Here is a 17351-nt window from a genome sequence, read left to right as displayed (position 1 = left end):
TTTATCTTATCTCCATAACTGTATATAAATTTTTGTCCCAATTCACACAATCGTGTTTTCTTTTCCACACTCAAATTTATTTCGCAATTTCCATAATATAAGAAATATTGGTAAAATTGGTGCATTCAATATTTAGCTTCCAAATTCTACGTAGGAGAGTCCTCAATCGCTCGTCTGACATACTAATGCAACACTTCTCTTGATCCAATGCGATGATTTCTTGTCGGTGGGCAAGAGAATAGGGAGGATGAAATTTGTGGAGTGACCAGCTGTAGACAGATCTCCTTTTCTATCCATAGTCCTATAGGTTGGGCACACGTATCGTCCTCCAAGTTGTAGTTTTTCATGAAGAATTGGCTAAAAAATAAGATGCTTTGAAGGGAAAAGCTAGTTTTCTTTCTTTTTTTATTGTTTTATTTCGAAAAGTAGTCTGATATTTTCTTTTAGTTTCGGACATGTTTTCCAGGTAAACCAGAATGTGGATATTTTTTTCAAGATCAAGGTTAAACCGTCACTCTAGAAAGTTGTTTTTTTTTTAGAACAATCTGTCCTTTCGGTAAGCGTCGGAATCTGTTGATCAAATCCTATGAATCAAACACACCATTTCACCAGAGCTTTCGACACTTATCGTGTCTTCCTCAGTGGTTCTTGGTTATTTTTTTCTTCAAAATTTTTGTCACTAATTCCTCTATATTCTTATGCATCAGTTTTTTTGAATTTAGTTAGGAGCGAATTTTCTTCTTTCTTTATGCACAGCGAAGGAGTGGTACTCGGAACGGACTGGTATGGAATAGTACCAGTCCGTTCGCTGTGCATAAAAGAAAGAAAAAAAATCGCTCCTTACCAAATTCAAAAAAAAAAATTGATGCATAAGAAAGTAGAGGAGTTAGTGACATAAATCCTAAAGAAAAGATCAACCAAGAACCACTGAGGAAGACACGGTAAGTGTCAAAATTGGGTGTTTGATTAATAGGATTTGATCTACAGATTCTGACGCTTACTAGAAAAACCGATTGTCCTAAAAAAGAACCTAGCTCAGTTCCACCACCGTCGACTATCTCTTTATATCAATGTAGAAATGTTTATTTCTCAATCGATTCAATCAAGATTGAATTTTTTAATTGACTTAAAATTTACAACTCGTTCTTAAATTGGAAGACATTTGGAAAATTCGAATAATTTCTGTAGGAGAAGGATTTGAAGCTTCAGATGACAGATATCGTACCACTAGATTTTTCCTGTAATGAATTTAATCTATGGAAATATATACATACTCTCTCAGTCAAGCATATGGGGCAAAATGTCATCCAAATTATCGAGAGATTTGGGCATCAAAATCATTATAAATTCCACAAAAAGCGGTCAAATTTTAAGAATCCCGATAATACAAGGGGAAATACAGCGAATTTGTTCAAATTTGCTTTAAAATCAAACGTGAAAATCGCCAACAAATTTTTGCACCCGATTGAAAAAGAGCCGATTGAGCGAGAGTCTACTGTATGTTCGATTGGGTCAGCAACTGTGATATCTGTATTTGCTTTGTGTATTGTATCTATATGCTGTGATATCCTAATATCATAGTTGATCCAAAGGACGATATATTGCTTTAGGACTGAATCTGACGCATGGCAATAGATGATCGATTGCATCTACCGTTGCCGTATCTGCATTTAATACAATCGCCGATTCAAACGTAATTTCTTGCATCAAATGTAGATTACAAAAAATGCAGATAGGACAGCGGTGAGTGCATCTGATGAATACTGCCATGGGCTAGTTTTATTAGAGAACATAGAAAAAACGGGATGGCAAAGCGTTCCAGCTTTGCGAAATGCTCGAACCATTGACTTAGACGCTATACTTGAAAAATATTTTCGCATAATTTACCGTTTACCGGTTCACAACCGATTTGAACCGATTTATAAACTATGCAAAATATTTCCCAAAATACCTTATAGAAGTAATATAATTGAATTTTGGATAAAAATTAGTTTTCGATTGTATTCGGTTCAGGCTTGTCAGGAATTTCAAGACCTTTCCAACAAACCCAAACATGACTCCATTAGGTAGAAAAATGCACTCTCTAGTCTTAGACCTTCAAAAACTGTTTGAAAGTCAAAAGTTTTTTGTTTAATATAAAAACACGTTCAATCTAAAAAAAAACACGGTTTTAGAAGGAAAGGGAAAGGATGAGAAAAAATGAGGGACATGTTAATAGTCCCAGAGTTGACTTATAGAAGGGGTCTCGAAGATCCCAAGCTTCTATCTCTAACCGTTTAGGCTCTAAGCGCGGTAACAACTGAACGCACAGACGGGCAAACATCCTTACGTCAAAAAACTCGAAACTTCTAATTTCCAAAATACGACATCTTGGGGCGTGGGGTGAGGAGTTAAAGTATATACAGTACACTCTCGCTAATTCGACTCTTTTAAGATCGGGCTACGTTTTACTTTGGGCAGCAGTTAAATTTGAAAAAAGTTTGTTGACATTTTTCAAGTTTGATTATTATTATCAAATGAAGCAAATCTGCTCAAATTTGCTATGATTTGACGTAGTTTTGATGTGATTTTGTATTATAAAGGAATTTTCATGATATTTACAATATATTTGAGCACGTAAACTCAATATATGTATGCAGATAAATAAAAAATCGTTGCATTTAAAAAAGTTTGTCTCCCGAATTTCTTTCTAATTCGGGTGACATTTTGGTCCCAAATGCCCGAATTTGAGAGAGTTTACTGTAACTCAAAATCGAGAGGTTATATACTGCTGAGTACAGTAGACTCTCGCTTATCCGTGAACTCTTTTTCCGGGTGACGTAAAAATGTCCGTGACAGTTGAATTTTAAAAATTTTGTTGACATATTGTCCCCGTTTTAGGTTTTTTTTTGTTAAAACAAATGTGCTCTATCTCCTGTAATTCTTTCTTTTGTAACTTTTTTGGACAGTACGCATGTTTAGAGAGAATGTCGAATGAATCAGGTCAGGATTTCACTCTACAAATTTCCAATGTAAACAAAAAAATCGTTGGATTTCAAATAATTTGATGTGTTTCAATCTCAAAATCCGTGTGACATTTTGGTGCCGCTCTCACGGATAAGCGAGAATCTACTGTAAAATGAAGTAGGGGAAATTGGGGCAGTAGTAAACATAGGACACTCGTAAATACTGTGTTTTTTTTTAATTAAATATCTGACTTCACGACTTCAACTGAAGAAATAGTCGATATAAGCTTAAGTTGTAGAAATAAAAATCAATGTTTACTATCCCTATTACCCCAGTTTTTTTATATTATGGTTCTGAATGAAACAGAGAATAATTCTATGGATTTAAAAGAAGTAAAAAAAAAATTTATCAGTCCAAAAATAAGCGTTTAAGTAGCACTTTTCGGAAACCGATCCAATTACCGCACCTTACTAGACATACTGATACTGTAGATTTGAATACGGTTTTTATAAAAGAGTTGCTTGTAAAATAATTTGGAAATTCATCAATAAAAATTCACAGTACTGTATTCTTACCTGTAGGTGAATTTTAGGCATAGGATCAATAAGAATCTTAACGTCTTGCTCTGCCAACTGATTTCTAGCTCCGTCCCATTTAGCACCTTCGAGCAAAAGGCCTGAAATCTTCACCCCATCTTCTGGATTTTCTTCCTTTCCTAGAACCTTGTGGTTAAAAGTTAATTCGTCAATCGGAATTTTGAACTGTCTTGCAAAATTTTGAAGTATCCCAGTCAAAAATGTTTGGGTAAAGAAAAAGCCAGGAAGCCAAAATGTTTCTGGTTTTCCGTTTTTAGCCCAATTATCAAACCAAGATAGTCTCTCCAATAGGTCGTCAATGTAGGATGCGACAGGTTTCAAACTGGGAAATGATTTTTTACTCCATCTCAGAGGTATCTGTCCGTTCTTTATATCTCTAGCTACTACCTCTAGATTTGGAGTAAAGACCCCGAATCCATTAACTGCATCATCAATTTCACGGCATGTTGTTCTGATTTCTTCAGTGAGAATGTTAAATTTCTCAAGCTCTTGCATTAAAACTGTATTCATGGATTCATGATAATCCATGGGGTATTTCTCACCAATGGCTTCCAAGTCAAAAGGTTCAGGAAGACGTATCTCAATTCCTCGAACTACTTCAAGAAGGTTCTCTTGAGATTTTTCTGGACTATCATCGTCAACACCGCCTAGAGTAAGGGTTAGGCATTTCAGTAAGATCTTTGACATTGTGAGATCCTTGAAAATTCCAGCATTGAGATGCAATCCGTAGACTTCTGTTGATGGTTCCGTGGGAATATTCTTCTCAATGTGCTTAACTATATCTCGATGTTCAAATTTCGTGGGGATTGTGAAAGCTGTGCTGGTATCAGAAAATTTGTAAGTGACATCAGTAATGATATGTTCATTGAAATAATCTTGAAGTAAGGTTCCAATAACCCGGCGATCCCATATATCCGTAACTCGTCCACCGTAGTTGCATTCAGCAGTTAAATAAGCCACAGTTTCGAAAGGAATGTCCTCATATTCATTTATGAACATTTGAAGCTGTCGGACAGATATTTGAAAGTCTGTCTCGTTGAACCCGTAAACGATATTCCAACCCAAAGCGCCGAACTTGCGCCGTTCCTGAACGACTGCATGAAAGAAGCATAGGCCGTACAAGAGTTTCGTAAATGCTTTATACTTGTCCGGGCATCCTGTATAGAATTGTTCACTATTCATTGGTTCGGAGTTGTAGGATCTTAAGAGGTTCTGTTTAAGACCCGTTGGAGGTTCATTGGTCATCTTTACTCCACATTGGAGAAGACTTGGTGGGAAGTTTTCAACTGGATAACTTGTTAACCAAAGACGAAAAGTCACTGTAAATTGTATTAAATCAAGATTTTATATTTATTTTATTTATAAGGATAAAATAGTTATATAGGGAAAGTACTCTCCCTTCGAACGTTCATGCCTTCGAATAATGTAAATTTTCTTTTAGTTTTCGTAAGGGACTTACACATTTCTATTAAATATTAGTTGGCTTATCATCAATTGTTGATAATTCCGTGATAATTTAGTGTAAATCTCTTACGAAAAACAAAAGAAATTCACATATTTTTCGAAGGCATGAACGTTCGAAGGGAGAGCACTTTCCCCTACTCACAAGCGGTATTGTGAACGTCCATTTCTTCCCAAATTTGCTCAAGAGTGGGCAGCCAAGATGTTGCTAAATGGCAATTTTGCAAGCAAACCCATGTTCCAGCTTTTTGAGCACTTCTGATCATCCTCTCTGCAATAGGTCCCTGACCCTTACCCATTGAGATGGTTTCAAAAGCCTTACTAAAGCCCATTTTTTCGGCATGAAGAGTAAGTGCACCTATTGGATCAGCTCCCGGTGAAAGAATGAAAATCAAAGGCATAAGACAATTTGCTTCTTCAAAGGATTTGGTTATGTCAAAGGCTGGTGGTCTGATGTATAAAGGTCCCATTTCTGAAGCCACAAACTCCTGAATTGCTGCTGCAGTTTTGTCAGGACGGATTGCATTTAGAACTAGGAGTTTTTCAAAACGATTAATTTTGCCATCCCAAGAAGGTGGGAAACGAGAAGTTTGAGGATCTGTTGCGTCGTAGTACGTCTTCCATTCGGTTATATTAGCTTGAAAATCTCTAATAAATCCTTCAAACTCTTCCATTTCTTCCAATTGCTGCAAATGCGTCCACATTTTGTCGTTTATCCAATTTGGACAAGGATTATCCAAAGGTTCTTTTACAGGTTTACCACCCTTTAGGAGGTGATTGTACTGTTCCTGACGAATCTGATTACACATTATCATGATTTTAGTGGTTAGAACAAAGGAGAATAGAAGTTTATCTTTCTCAAAAATAGATCGGCAAACATTGGTGTACAGATTTAGTGTGATCGTATCCATTAAGAATTTTAATCTTCGAAAAATATCCTTTGACTTATTAGCATTTTCAATGGAATAAATGTAGAGATTTATGTACCATCCTAAGGAAAATTGATACATAGGATCAATGTTAGGGAGATCTGTAATGCAGTAGTAGAGAATTGAAGAATGAGAGGCTACAGCACGGTAATTGAATCGAAAATCCTCAATTTCTTTCTCTGTCTTCTTTGATGCAATTTGTTTAGCTTTAAGTCTCACTGATAGGATTTTGGAGTCATCTAGGATCTTAATGGCACGTTCATCTTCGAGAATGTCACCTTTACTTGTAGACAGTGTCTTTAAGATTCCGTCTTCAACTTCTTTTAGGATCTTTTGATTTTCTGCACTTTCCAGGATGATTTTCTGTCGAAGTTCCTGTAAATCAGGGCGTTCTTTGGCAACAACAATTCCCAAAAGTTGATCTTCGAGTCCTTGTAAAGTTAGCGAAAAATTTATGATAGTCACTTTGTTGACCACTTCTGGAAGATAGTGAGGATTTCTTGCATTCGATGTAAGATAGAGGCGGAAATTTTTGTTGAATTCAATTGTTTCTCCATGGAGAGTTATAAATTCTTCTTCGTCCTTGTAGAATGTTTGTCTGAACAAGATAGGATTGAGTTGAACTTCCAGTTCATTGGTGATACTTTCAATCAGGCAAGGAATGCCAAGTTGGATACATTCAGCTAAGACTTTCATGTAATTAGAATGGGAAAACTTAACCACTCTCAATCCGTTAGGTTTTTCAAGGGTCTTGATCCAGTTGTTGGCCTGACTTTGGGGATCAATAAAAAGACTATATCGGCTAGAATTATCCAGTATTGTTGCATTCTCTGCTGAAAATGCATCCTTTGGTAGTCCAGCAATACTCCAATTCTGAAGTTTAATGTCTGAACCCAATACTTCGGTGAATCTGAAAGGTATTGAAGTGGGAATCCTAAGTTCAATACATAGTGTGTGCCACTCTTTGAGTGCTCGCTTTCTGTAAGGAATGTTGAAAGGAGCTAGGTATGCTATAAAACCACAGGACATCAAAATATCTCCTGCTAGGTTATTGTACAATTTCGCTAGATGTTCAACAGCTAGGGTCCAGCGATTCTTCTCACCACCCAAGCTACCAATTAAACTTTCTGCTCTCTGCAACTTATTCTTGCACATTTCGACTTCCGCTTCAACACGCTGCATTTCAAGATTAGCTTCTGCAAGTTCCTCATTGAGTAGACCAACTTTTCTCTCAAGTTCTTCAGCCAACTGACGTTTTTCGTTGAGAATCTTCACTGTATCTGCATATTCTTTCTCTGCTGCTTCCAATCGAGTCTTTTTGGGGGCTACTATCTTCGCTACGGAATCATACAGATCCATTGCAATTATCCACTTACACAGGCCTTCAGCAGCGCTTGAAGCTTTGAGCACAATATGGGGCTGAAAATCCTTATGAGGAATAAAGTCCTTTCGAATCTTCTTCATAATATCCACTCCGATATTGTCTTTATCAAAATCTTTGAGTGATTGAAGGAATCCCATGTCACCCAGGATTCTTTTACTGGGTCCCCAGAAATCTATGATTTTCTTCCCAGTGGCAGGATCATTGATTCTATCTGGAGGGACACCTTTAATGACGCAAACTGCTGCCATTACGAGTTTTACAACTTCTGGAGGATTTTTCATAGATTTCACAAGGGTAATATCCGAAGGTTTAAGGGTGTTTAGTGCTTGAATGGCCTCTTCGAGAATTGGAATAGCTTGAGCAAGATCTTTCTCACATTCATCTTTCAACTCTTGTGCAACAGCAGCTTGAGCATTAGCACTGACTTCATCTTTCTTAACATGTTCACTTGCTTCACTTGCCTCAATGGTCTTCTTCTCAATCTGCTTCATCATTTCCCTTGAATTTGCTGCCATTACAATCAATTTTGGTTGTAGTTCATTCAAATCACTCTGCATAATTGCAACTGTATTTGAAGCTTGAACAAGCGTTTCCAAACCAGCTTCGTATCGTTTCCTGGATTCCTGGATTTCGTGTTGCTTCCTATCCATTAAATTTCTGAAAGATCTAACCAATTCAAGATAACATGCTGATGTGACATGGATTGTTCGACTCGTCTCTCTAAAGAACTCTACGGACAGTTTAGTTGCAGTGTTGTGAAAATGTTTGCAAGCTAAGACAGCAGATTCCTTAATGCTTGCTGAGAGATCTATAGATCGCATATAACGATTTGCTATCATCTCCAAGGCTTCTGAAGGCCATTCTTCATACCAATCGATTGTGCAGCAATTTACAAGGGAAGGATATAAACGGATTCGAGATCTGAGGGAATCTCCAATAGGACTGAAGCAAAGAACTATATGAAGACGCTGTCGACAACGGTTGACGAAGAAAGTGAAAACTTGTAATGGACTAATGTCAATATTTCGATTTCCACCTTGGGCATCGAGACGTACCATTTCTAGAATTTCCTGACGCTCATCTATACCATAAATATTTGGTACTTCTCCTAGATTAAGGAGACAGTCGATGTCTTGGAGAAAAACTTCAAGATTCACTTGACTGTCTGTAAATAAGAAGACAGTGTCTTTACCTAATCCACCGGCTTCCCGTAGAACAATTTTAAGATCTCTTCTCCACTCTTCTATCCCATAATCTTTTGTAATCTCAGGTTGGAAGACATTCTGCTGACAAATTCCTGCAGCAATACGAGTTAGGCTCTGTCTTCCTGAACCTCCAATTCCCACAAGAAGGCAACTCCCTGCTGGAATTGTGATCACCCGACAGATCTTATTGAGATGCTCCAGAGCGTAGCCAAACAAAACAATATCCAACTTTGCTGTGTGTTTTGAATTGTATTCCTCAAGACTAGCCATAGCTAGATCCTTCAAAGTCGCCAAATTCGGAATCTCTTCATACTTTCTTTCCTCAATACAGGTAGTTAAATCCAAGTATGATCCAAACATGAAGTTCTTTAGATCATTCAGAGACACTTCTTCGCTATCTTCCTTCTTATATTCATCGAAGATTGTGGTGAGTGTTTCTCCAAAATGTTCTTCCATTGAAGTTGAAATTACTTTAAAAAACCATCTGCGATCACTTGAATCTGTTAGCCTATCACAAAAAGTTCTCATCGTTTCATGAACCCATATCTTTGGAAACATTTTCTTATTGTCAACTGATTCCTTTCGAAGGAGAGAACATCCCGCTATAACCTTCGAAATATCTCTGAGATTGAAGATGTAATGAGATTTTTGTGGAGTTGGTCTCAAAGTTTTGGAGGCGGCTCTATAGAGATGGAGTGTTGCAGCAACTATTGGATTAACAGATGCTGTAACATCTGATGCATGTCCACGAGATTTAAATCCATTGAGAAGTAAGACTGAGAAGATTCTACTTAAAGATTCGTCTGAGAAATTGTTTACTGACAAAATATTAAAGTGTCGGAGAACACGAGAGTAGACGACCTGTCGAGAACCTCCTGGAGGTCCACAGGCGCAAATCAAGAGGATATCCTTAAGAATAATGGGATTTGTCCCCGAATGCCAGAAGGAATGATCGAAAAATTGACGAAGAAGCTCTAATGGTGGTTGTGCATCGAATTCATCCTTTCCAGGCATGTTCATATCATCAACAAAGACGATAGCGGTTTTCCCTTTAGCCGTTCCATATTGCCAACGTCTTTTCTTAACTAATTTAGAGAGGATCAACTCCTGAGTATGTCGCGCTGAAATCATAACTGTGAATGTCACGAAAGATGGAACAAAAATCTCAGGCGAAGCCTTATTCATCAAAAAATTCTGAATGAAGAAACTCTTTCCTGTTCCCGTTGGACCAGTCAGTAAGAAAGGTTTCTTGTGTTTTATAAGGAGTTCAAAGAGATGTGAGTATCTGGCTGTATCAATTGTCGGAATTTGCATTCCTAGAGGAGTCATTTCTGGCTCCATTCTTCTAACTATGTCAGGCCAGTGCTTCCACATTCCCTTCTGTTTGAAATGGTAGCAATACTCTACGAGTAATCCTTCAGTAGGCAGAGTAACTTCAATTCTTCCTACACTTTCTGGAAGAGGACAATCTTCATCATTGCGCCACAGTTCACGAAAATGTGTATCAAATTTTGAACGCGATGGTCCATCGAGAATTCCTGCCAATCCCCACACTATTGCCATCACTGCAGCTGCCTGAAACCACGTAGATAAATTCTTTGCGAATTCTTCAGTATTGTCTTCGCAAGCTTCATTCATGAACATCTCGAATAGATTGAGAGTGCTCATGACGAGATTCATCTCACCAGGATAAAGGTAATGTGTACACTGGCGTTGGAGAAATTTCAAGCACTAAAAGGAGATTCTGAGATCAGATACAACGGATACAACGTATATTACAAAAGCTTCAGAACTCACTGGAGGAAAGATAAATGAGAAAAGATCTATGATAAGATCATTATTCCCATCCATCCAAACAGGATTGCAATGAATAACCCAGGAAAGTGCTAATGTTTTCCAACCTAAGGCTTTGGGATCCATATAGATCATTCCACAACGGGATACGGTAGCTGGAGACACGTGATCAAGTGTCATAATTTCGAAGATCAGCAACATATTGATTGGCATTTGAATAACTTCGCCAGAAACTAAGCAAAGTTTCCGATTGTCATCTAAAACTGTGTTCAGATTTTCTATCCAAACTGCATCAACGGGTCCATCGAAAATTACCTAAATTGAAAGCTTGAAGATAACCACTGAAATAATTAAAAGTTATTAAAACTTACCCATTTCCAATCTTCGTTTTTCTCTTGAGAAAATTGTCTAAAAGTTTTGGAGATAATTCCATCATTCCATTCGTTAGAAGTTCCATCAAAAGTCCCGTAAAGTTCATTTATGCTAGCGCATTTAGGATTTAGGATACTCATTAGAACATTCTGATAGTTTGGATCATCTGATGACGAAAGCATATTCAGCATATCAGCAAGAACTCTTAGGCACGAAGTTTTCCCAGCGAATGGTTCTCCAAGAACCATCAAACCATGTCTTACAAGCATCATCTGAAAGATTTGACGAACCTTCTTAAGGAAGATTTCCTTTGGTTGAAGATTCCTCTCTTGACAAACTTTCCTGAAAGCTTCTTCAAACTCTGGACAATCGTCTTTTGGTGTTGACTTTCCAGGAAAAACATCTTTCAATATATTTTCAAACAGTGGAATATCAATTGAGACGAATTTTGCTAGATTTACATCTAGGAGTGCTCGAAAGAGCAACATTTCTTCATCTTCTTCTGGATTGTGTTTTCGGAGACTCCCACAGGCTACTACAACGCTCTTCATAGCCCTCATTCCGTAATCGTAATGAGTTTGAGCAGAAAGCTGTTCTGAACATAATCTGTAGATTGTAACTATTTTTCTGGCAAGCTTCTTCGCTTCGTGGAAGCCGTAAGAATACAGAGAAATTTCTCCAATGATTCTGTAATCCGGAACCATCATAGCGACCGTACGGAAAAGTGTCTTTATATTATCTGGAAGTTCTGATCGCCCGATGTAACCAGTATTCATAGTTACGCAAACGTAACATGAAGATTTTAGTGAAAGTTCAAGACCATCGAAGTAGAACTTTGTTAATTTTGCACGAATAGCTTGAGTCATGGTGTAAATTTGTTGTGCTACAACGGATAAAACCTCCAATTGCATCCTATTAAATTCATCGAAACAGATCCATGCTCCTCCAGATGCTACACCTTTGAGAAATTTTCCGATTATCGTAAAATCGAGGGTATAGGAACAGTTGAAGACCTTGCACTGGATTGCCAAAGCTCTTGCTAGATCTTTGCAAGTTTCCGTTTTTCCACTGCCAGCTGGACCCTCGGGTGCTCCAAAAAGATGTAACTGGTGACCAGCAATTAATGTTCTGTGGCAGCGATCTGTAAGCGGTGTTACCACTAAACGATCATGATTACCCAAATATTCGTAACCAAAAGGAAGTTTTGCATTGATTATGTTGAGGAATACATCGCCAGTGAAAATGTAATATCTTAGCTGAGAAAGCCAGGTGAATTGATCAGATGATTGAATATTTTTATCTAATAACTCTTTTGTTATATCTCTTGAATGAACACTAAGAACAATTAGGGATTTCATAGTAGTCCACTGAAGATTGGTCATTTCTGAAGATCGGATCATGTTGACTATTTCAGTAAGATTATTGTCAAGGTTTTTAAATTTTTCTTGAATATGTTCAAGAGGATTTTCTAAGGATCGAAAACAAGATTCAATATCTAGAGTCCAGTGGATTTGCTTACAACATAGAATAACCATTTGAGGCCACTTGAAGATCCATTCTTTTAAATTCGTTACGGAGAAATCTTCATACGAACGGTGAACTTGATCTTTAACTGCTTTAATCATTTCTCTCTCAACTTCTGCAAGCCACTTTTCCACACTTCCACGGGCTTCTTGAGTGGAAATTGAACGCAAAAGATTGATCTTCTCCCCAAGAACACTGTAAATCCCTTGAATATTGAGATCATCATCAAAGGATAGTTTGTTAATGCCTTCAAAGCATTTGGAAAGAAGATGTGAATCTACTTTTACAGGATCTTTAGTTTCTGAAAGAATTTCAAGCATCTCGTTGTTGGATAGGAAGAAAAATCGCGAAAAGAAGAGGCGTTTCTTGTCTAAGTATCCATTAACCCCTTGAGTGATTTTATCTAGCTTTGCATTCGCTTCTTTCATATCTTCTAGAAGTCCAGGCATTGGTGCAATTGACATTACTTCGGGATCTTGAGCAATGAGGGTCATGTATTTTTGATAAGTTGTATCTACTTCTTGAAATAATTCTCCCTCAGTGACCATTTGAGCTACAATATCTGGAGACGAAAATATAGGGAGGAAGTAGAGCCAGAGCATTTGAACTCTCAACCATTGCTCAATTGTTGAATTGACCCTGACAAGTTTTGAGTACCAAGCTTTGACTTCAACTTCACAAGGCTTTACAAATGCCGATCCTCTCATAGCAAGAGTTTTGTTGATATGATCTCCGAGCAATCCCTGCACATCTTCAAGTCCGCTCAAGATAACCAGGGAGGTCTGTTTGAATTGTTCTGTTTGCAATTTAATGCCGCTCCACTCTTCAATCATCCCAGTTAGATTTTCTTGCAACAGAAGTTCCTTATTCGCACCGATACTTATAATCTCAAAGTCTCCCAGTTTGTCTTCGAGTTTGTGATTGATGAACTTTCTGAGAGTTGTTCCAGCATCAGGAGTTAGATCAAATCCAACCATTTGGGACATTTCATTCCAATGTCTTTCCCTAAGAGCTGGATTGCAGATTATTTTAACGATCTGAACTCCTAAGCGAAAATCTTGAATCCAAGTAATCATCTTCCAGCAAAGCTTTAGGGGAACGGGATGCTTTTCAACTGATGGATCTTCAGTTTGTCCGCGAAATTTGCAAATGGGGTTTCCTATTAAGTCTGCTTTGATGCGATTGTGGTAGTATTTTTGTGTCTCTTGAAACTCTTTCAAGTATTCATCTACAGTTCTGGCTACGAAGTTCGGTTCAAGATACTCAAAAGGTCCGTCCATCCAGACGTAGAAGTGTCTTAGCCATTCAATGCAAAGCTTCATGAGTTTTGAAAAAGGGATTACGAAATTTTTGATAGCATCAAGGACAGGATAGGTAGATTTTGGGAATTTAAAGAGTTTCTCTTCTTTGTTGAGCCATGCAACGTAGTTATCAAAAGTACGTAGATCATCAATGATGTTCTGGAGTAAACAGTAGTATTCCCTGAATTTGTCAGTTTCACACATATCGTCAATGACTGAGAGTGTAGGAAGCATTTCAGCAATGTCTTCATTGAGTTTCTTAGCAACGTTTTGAAGGTGTTCCTCGAATTGGAACTTGTAGTATTCCTGAAGTTGGGCATTCTGCTCAAAGACGTCATCAATGTTATTGTACCAATTAATGGTTGATATTTGAGCTTGAAGGTGATCCTGTGAGAGTTCTTTGAATTCCAAGAGAGTACCTCCAATTTTTAAACATTCTTCAATTCGATCTTGAAGCTCCTTCATCTGTTGACTCTTTACGTAGACCATGTATTCTGCAGATTCCAGAAGACTTTCTGTTGATTTTGGTATCTCCAAAGCTTTTCTTTTGATTTCGACAAAGGTTGAACAAATATCATCGCACATTTTTCTGTGCGACAGAACAATGTGATCTGTAATTCTATCCACGAGATAATCAGCAATTTCTCTCAAGCTCTGAATTGCCTCAAATTGATTGAGAATCATAAAGTCGAAGAATTCCTTAAGGATACATCGTCGGAGCTTATCAATAAACACCTGGATTTCATTGATCTTTTTGAGATACTCATCAAATGTGTGGGTTACAGTTAGGAACTCTTCAACTGCGGTTTGGGTTTCTGGATTAGAAAGAAATTTGTATTCTTCTTGAAAACCAGATAGGTATTGAATTATTGGGAAATATGCTTTTTCAAGAACTCTGTTGAGTTTCTCATGAGCTTCCTTCATGTAAATCTCGCCGACTCCAATCTTAAGATGTTCATCATGATTCTTAAACATCTCAGGATCCACCAAAAGTTCCAATGACGTCAAATTGTTACCAATTTCTGCCACATCATCCAGCATATCGTGATAAACTTTGAAGATCTTCTCAAGGGTAGGGTATAGATCAATTTCTCTTTCACAGATTAAGCTCACTTTGAGGTAAGGGATTCTTTCTCGGTCGGCAATGACTTCACAAATGCGATTTAACGTACGAATTTTAAGCTCAGTAATTTGACGATTAATCAGGGTTGATACACAAAGAAGGATCCTTGGCAAATCCATTCTGTTGATTGCCTTCTTTTTGTAGTACTTCACAATAACCTTTACGATTTTGGGATACCAGGATTTCTTGAGAAATTCAGCATTGGTATAGAGATCCTTTCGAGCCTTATTCTCCAATTCATCGAGGATTATCTCCCCGAGTTGTCGATATCTAGACAAATCATTGAGAACTTCTGGGAAGTCGAGGTTAGAGAAATGAACAACACATCGGATATAGGGGGCTGTTATTAGGAGATTTTTGAAAATTCTCCGACGATTGACCAAGAACTGTCTATAATTTCTTGTTCGTCCCTTGGATTTCAGTCGAAAATCTTCCCTTGGTGGGACAAATTCATCCTCTTTGGGTACTAATAGCTTCTGCAAACTAAATGCCCGAATGATCTTATCATAATCCTCACGGACATCTTTCATGTAATCTTCCACAGCTTGAGGATAGCGATTTCTCAGTCTCTCTGGGACATACTCAATAATCTTTCTCTCTGTTCGGTGAAGAATCTTTGGAATTGGAGCTCTATTTGCATACATATAGAGTTTTTCGCGAATTTTATCTTGTCTTGGGGGAAGGACATCAGATAAATCTTCGGGAATTGTTCGGCAAACCCTAATTTTGCCCTGAATATTTTGAAAAATAAATTCACTAAAACATTCTTACTGTGTTATCACATTTGCACATTAAAATTTTAATATGATTCACATTAATTGTCACTGGTGAGAGTCCAAATGTGTAATTTGTGTGTTTGAATCATTTTATATTCAAAATTTTATCTATTTTGTTGATAAAAAGGTAGACTTGGCCCGCAAAATTTGATATACAGGGTGACTGAAAAAAATGCAACAAAATAAAGCGCTATATTATCCTCATTTTTTGTTCAACTTTTTTGAAATAAAGTAAAAATGGTAGTAAATACATCAAAATTTTAGAATATTATCGGTTTTGTTCAATACGATCTTATTTTGACTTGACTATGGTCTTAAGTTTGTCAGCAAATGCATCTTAGTTTGCACGAATGTCAGTCTCCTGAATGTCCTGTTATTCACGAGGAAGGGCTGCCTTCAGCTCATCGACACTTTACTACTTTTTAGTCCTAACCTTGACCAACAAAATGCCACTTTTAGAGAAGTCAAAGAATTTAGCATCCAAGAATCGTGGAGGTCATTGTTTTCCCAAAATGAAGTGCGAAACGTTTTTTTAGCCAAATCTTGTTCGGAGCGTTATTTCTGCGACGTTGTCGAGTCTTGTTCGAACTTCCATTACTTCTTACTAAAATTTTTGTTTGTCCACGACTCCAACACTTCTTCCGGGACAATTTCCTGAAACACATTGGCATTAGTTTTGACGGTACAGCCTAAAAAACCCCAGTGGAAAGCGATAATTTGTCTTCAAGGAAGTCCAGACCTTCAAATGAGGTGGTCCTTCACTTCCCATGCCCATTCTAACGTCTAAATTATCGTATGATCTTTCCTTCAGATAGACATAATCATTTTGTTTGCACATCAATTGCTCAATTCAAAATTTTTCTTATCAGAAAAAATGACATTCTGGAACTGGCCATAAACGTGTAAGCGAATTTACTCCTTCGTCTATCGAGCATAACTCCTTCATGAGGATCGACGATGTCTCTTCCTTTTCAGGATTTTTAAGGCTACATATAGAGGTCCTTTAACAATATTTATTTCATGGTTATTTGCGATCTATGCGTCTCAGAGCTCGTTTCTTTGCAGATGTGGCGCAGATTTTGTTCAATTTGCTTCTTCACTTTAGGAACGATGAAGCGATTTTTTTAGACCTCCATCAAAGCATTTTAAAATGCTACTAGTATCCCTGTACCAAGTTATGTTTCGAAAAACGGAAAGTTTAATTACATTTCGGTTTTGAAGAGCCCTAACGATAGCTGCTTCCGCATTTATTGGAAAATATAGCGACATTAAATTGTCACGTTTGAGTTCCATTACGGTTTAAAAAACTTCTACAAAATATTATCAAAAATGCTTTTGTAGACTTTTAGCCAATAAAATGATCTATCATTGTGCAAAATATGAAACCGCTGTCACCAGCGGTTTGACAGCTATGCGCTCTAAAAGTTGGTGCATTTTTTTCAGCCACCCTGTAAACTGATTTATAGCATTAATGCGAAAAATTAATGCGATTTTCTCTTTAATTTTTTAATGTGAAAAATATTATATATATGCTTTAGGTAAATTTAAACTTATTTTTGCAGGCCAAGTCCACTTTATTATCAATAAATAGAAAAATTCCAAATAATAAATAACAATTTTGGACGTTCACAAACGACAATTAATGTGAATCACATTAAAATTTTAATGTGCAAGTGTGATAACGCCGTTAAGAGCTAAACGACAAAAAGTACTTACCAAAGCCGCTTTGTGCTTAAGGAGTGAGAAGTGTCTCCTTTCCCGGATGTTGGACAGACGAAACTTCATAAGAGGATGTTGCGAAAATGCATCATTCTCATATTTTTCGTAATCAATTGGAGGTTTAATGAGTTTTGACAAATATTTACTCATTTTTTTCTATTCTGCAAAATAACTTTACCACAAGAACAATTGCACCAAGAAAAAGCGTCGAAAAGAAAATT

General features: G+C 37.2%; 1 protein-coding gene across 1 annotated transcript; it reads right to left on the bottom strand.

The window, feature by feature from the left end:
* Nucleotides 1–8: 8 nt before the first annotated feature.
* On the bottom strand, nucleotides 9–17280 carry LOC129801028 (dynein axonemal heavy chain 7). The gene is made up of 6 exons (XM_055845785.1): nucleotides 17128–17280; nucleotides 10687–15366; nucleotides 10319–10630; nucleotides 5149–10252; nucleotides 3522–4861; nucleotides 9–357 (listed from the first exon to the last, which is right to left on the bottom strand). Exons 1-6 carry the CDS (start codon nucleotides 17278–17280, stop codon nucleotides 163–165), a joined length of 11784 nt encoding a protein of 3927 aa, XP_055701760.1. The 3' UTR covers nucleotides 9–162.
* Nucleotides 17281–17351: the final 71 nt, after the last annotated feature.

The sequence above is a fragment of the Phlebotomus papatasi genome, chromosome 2 (assembly GCF_024763615.1).
Source record: "Phlebotomus papatasi isolate M1 chromosome 2, Ppap_2.1, whole genome shotgun sequence".
Taxonomy (NCBI): domain Eukaryota; kingdom Metazoa; phylum Arthropoda; class Insecta; order Diptera; family Psychodidae; genus Phlebotomus; species Phlebotomus papatasi.
Note: the sequence above shows the minus strand (reverse complement) of the source record. Positions and strands in the feature narration are given on the sequence as shown.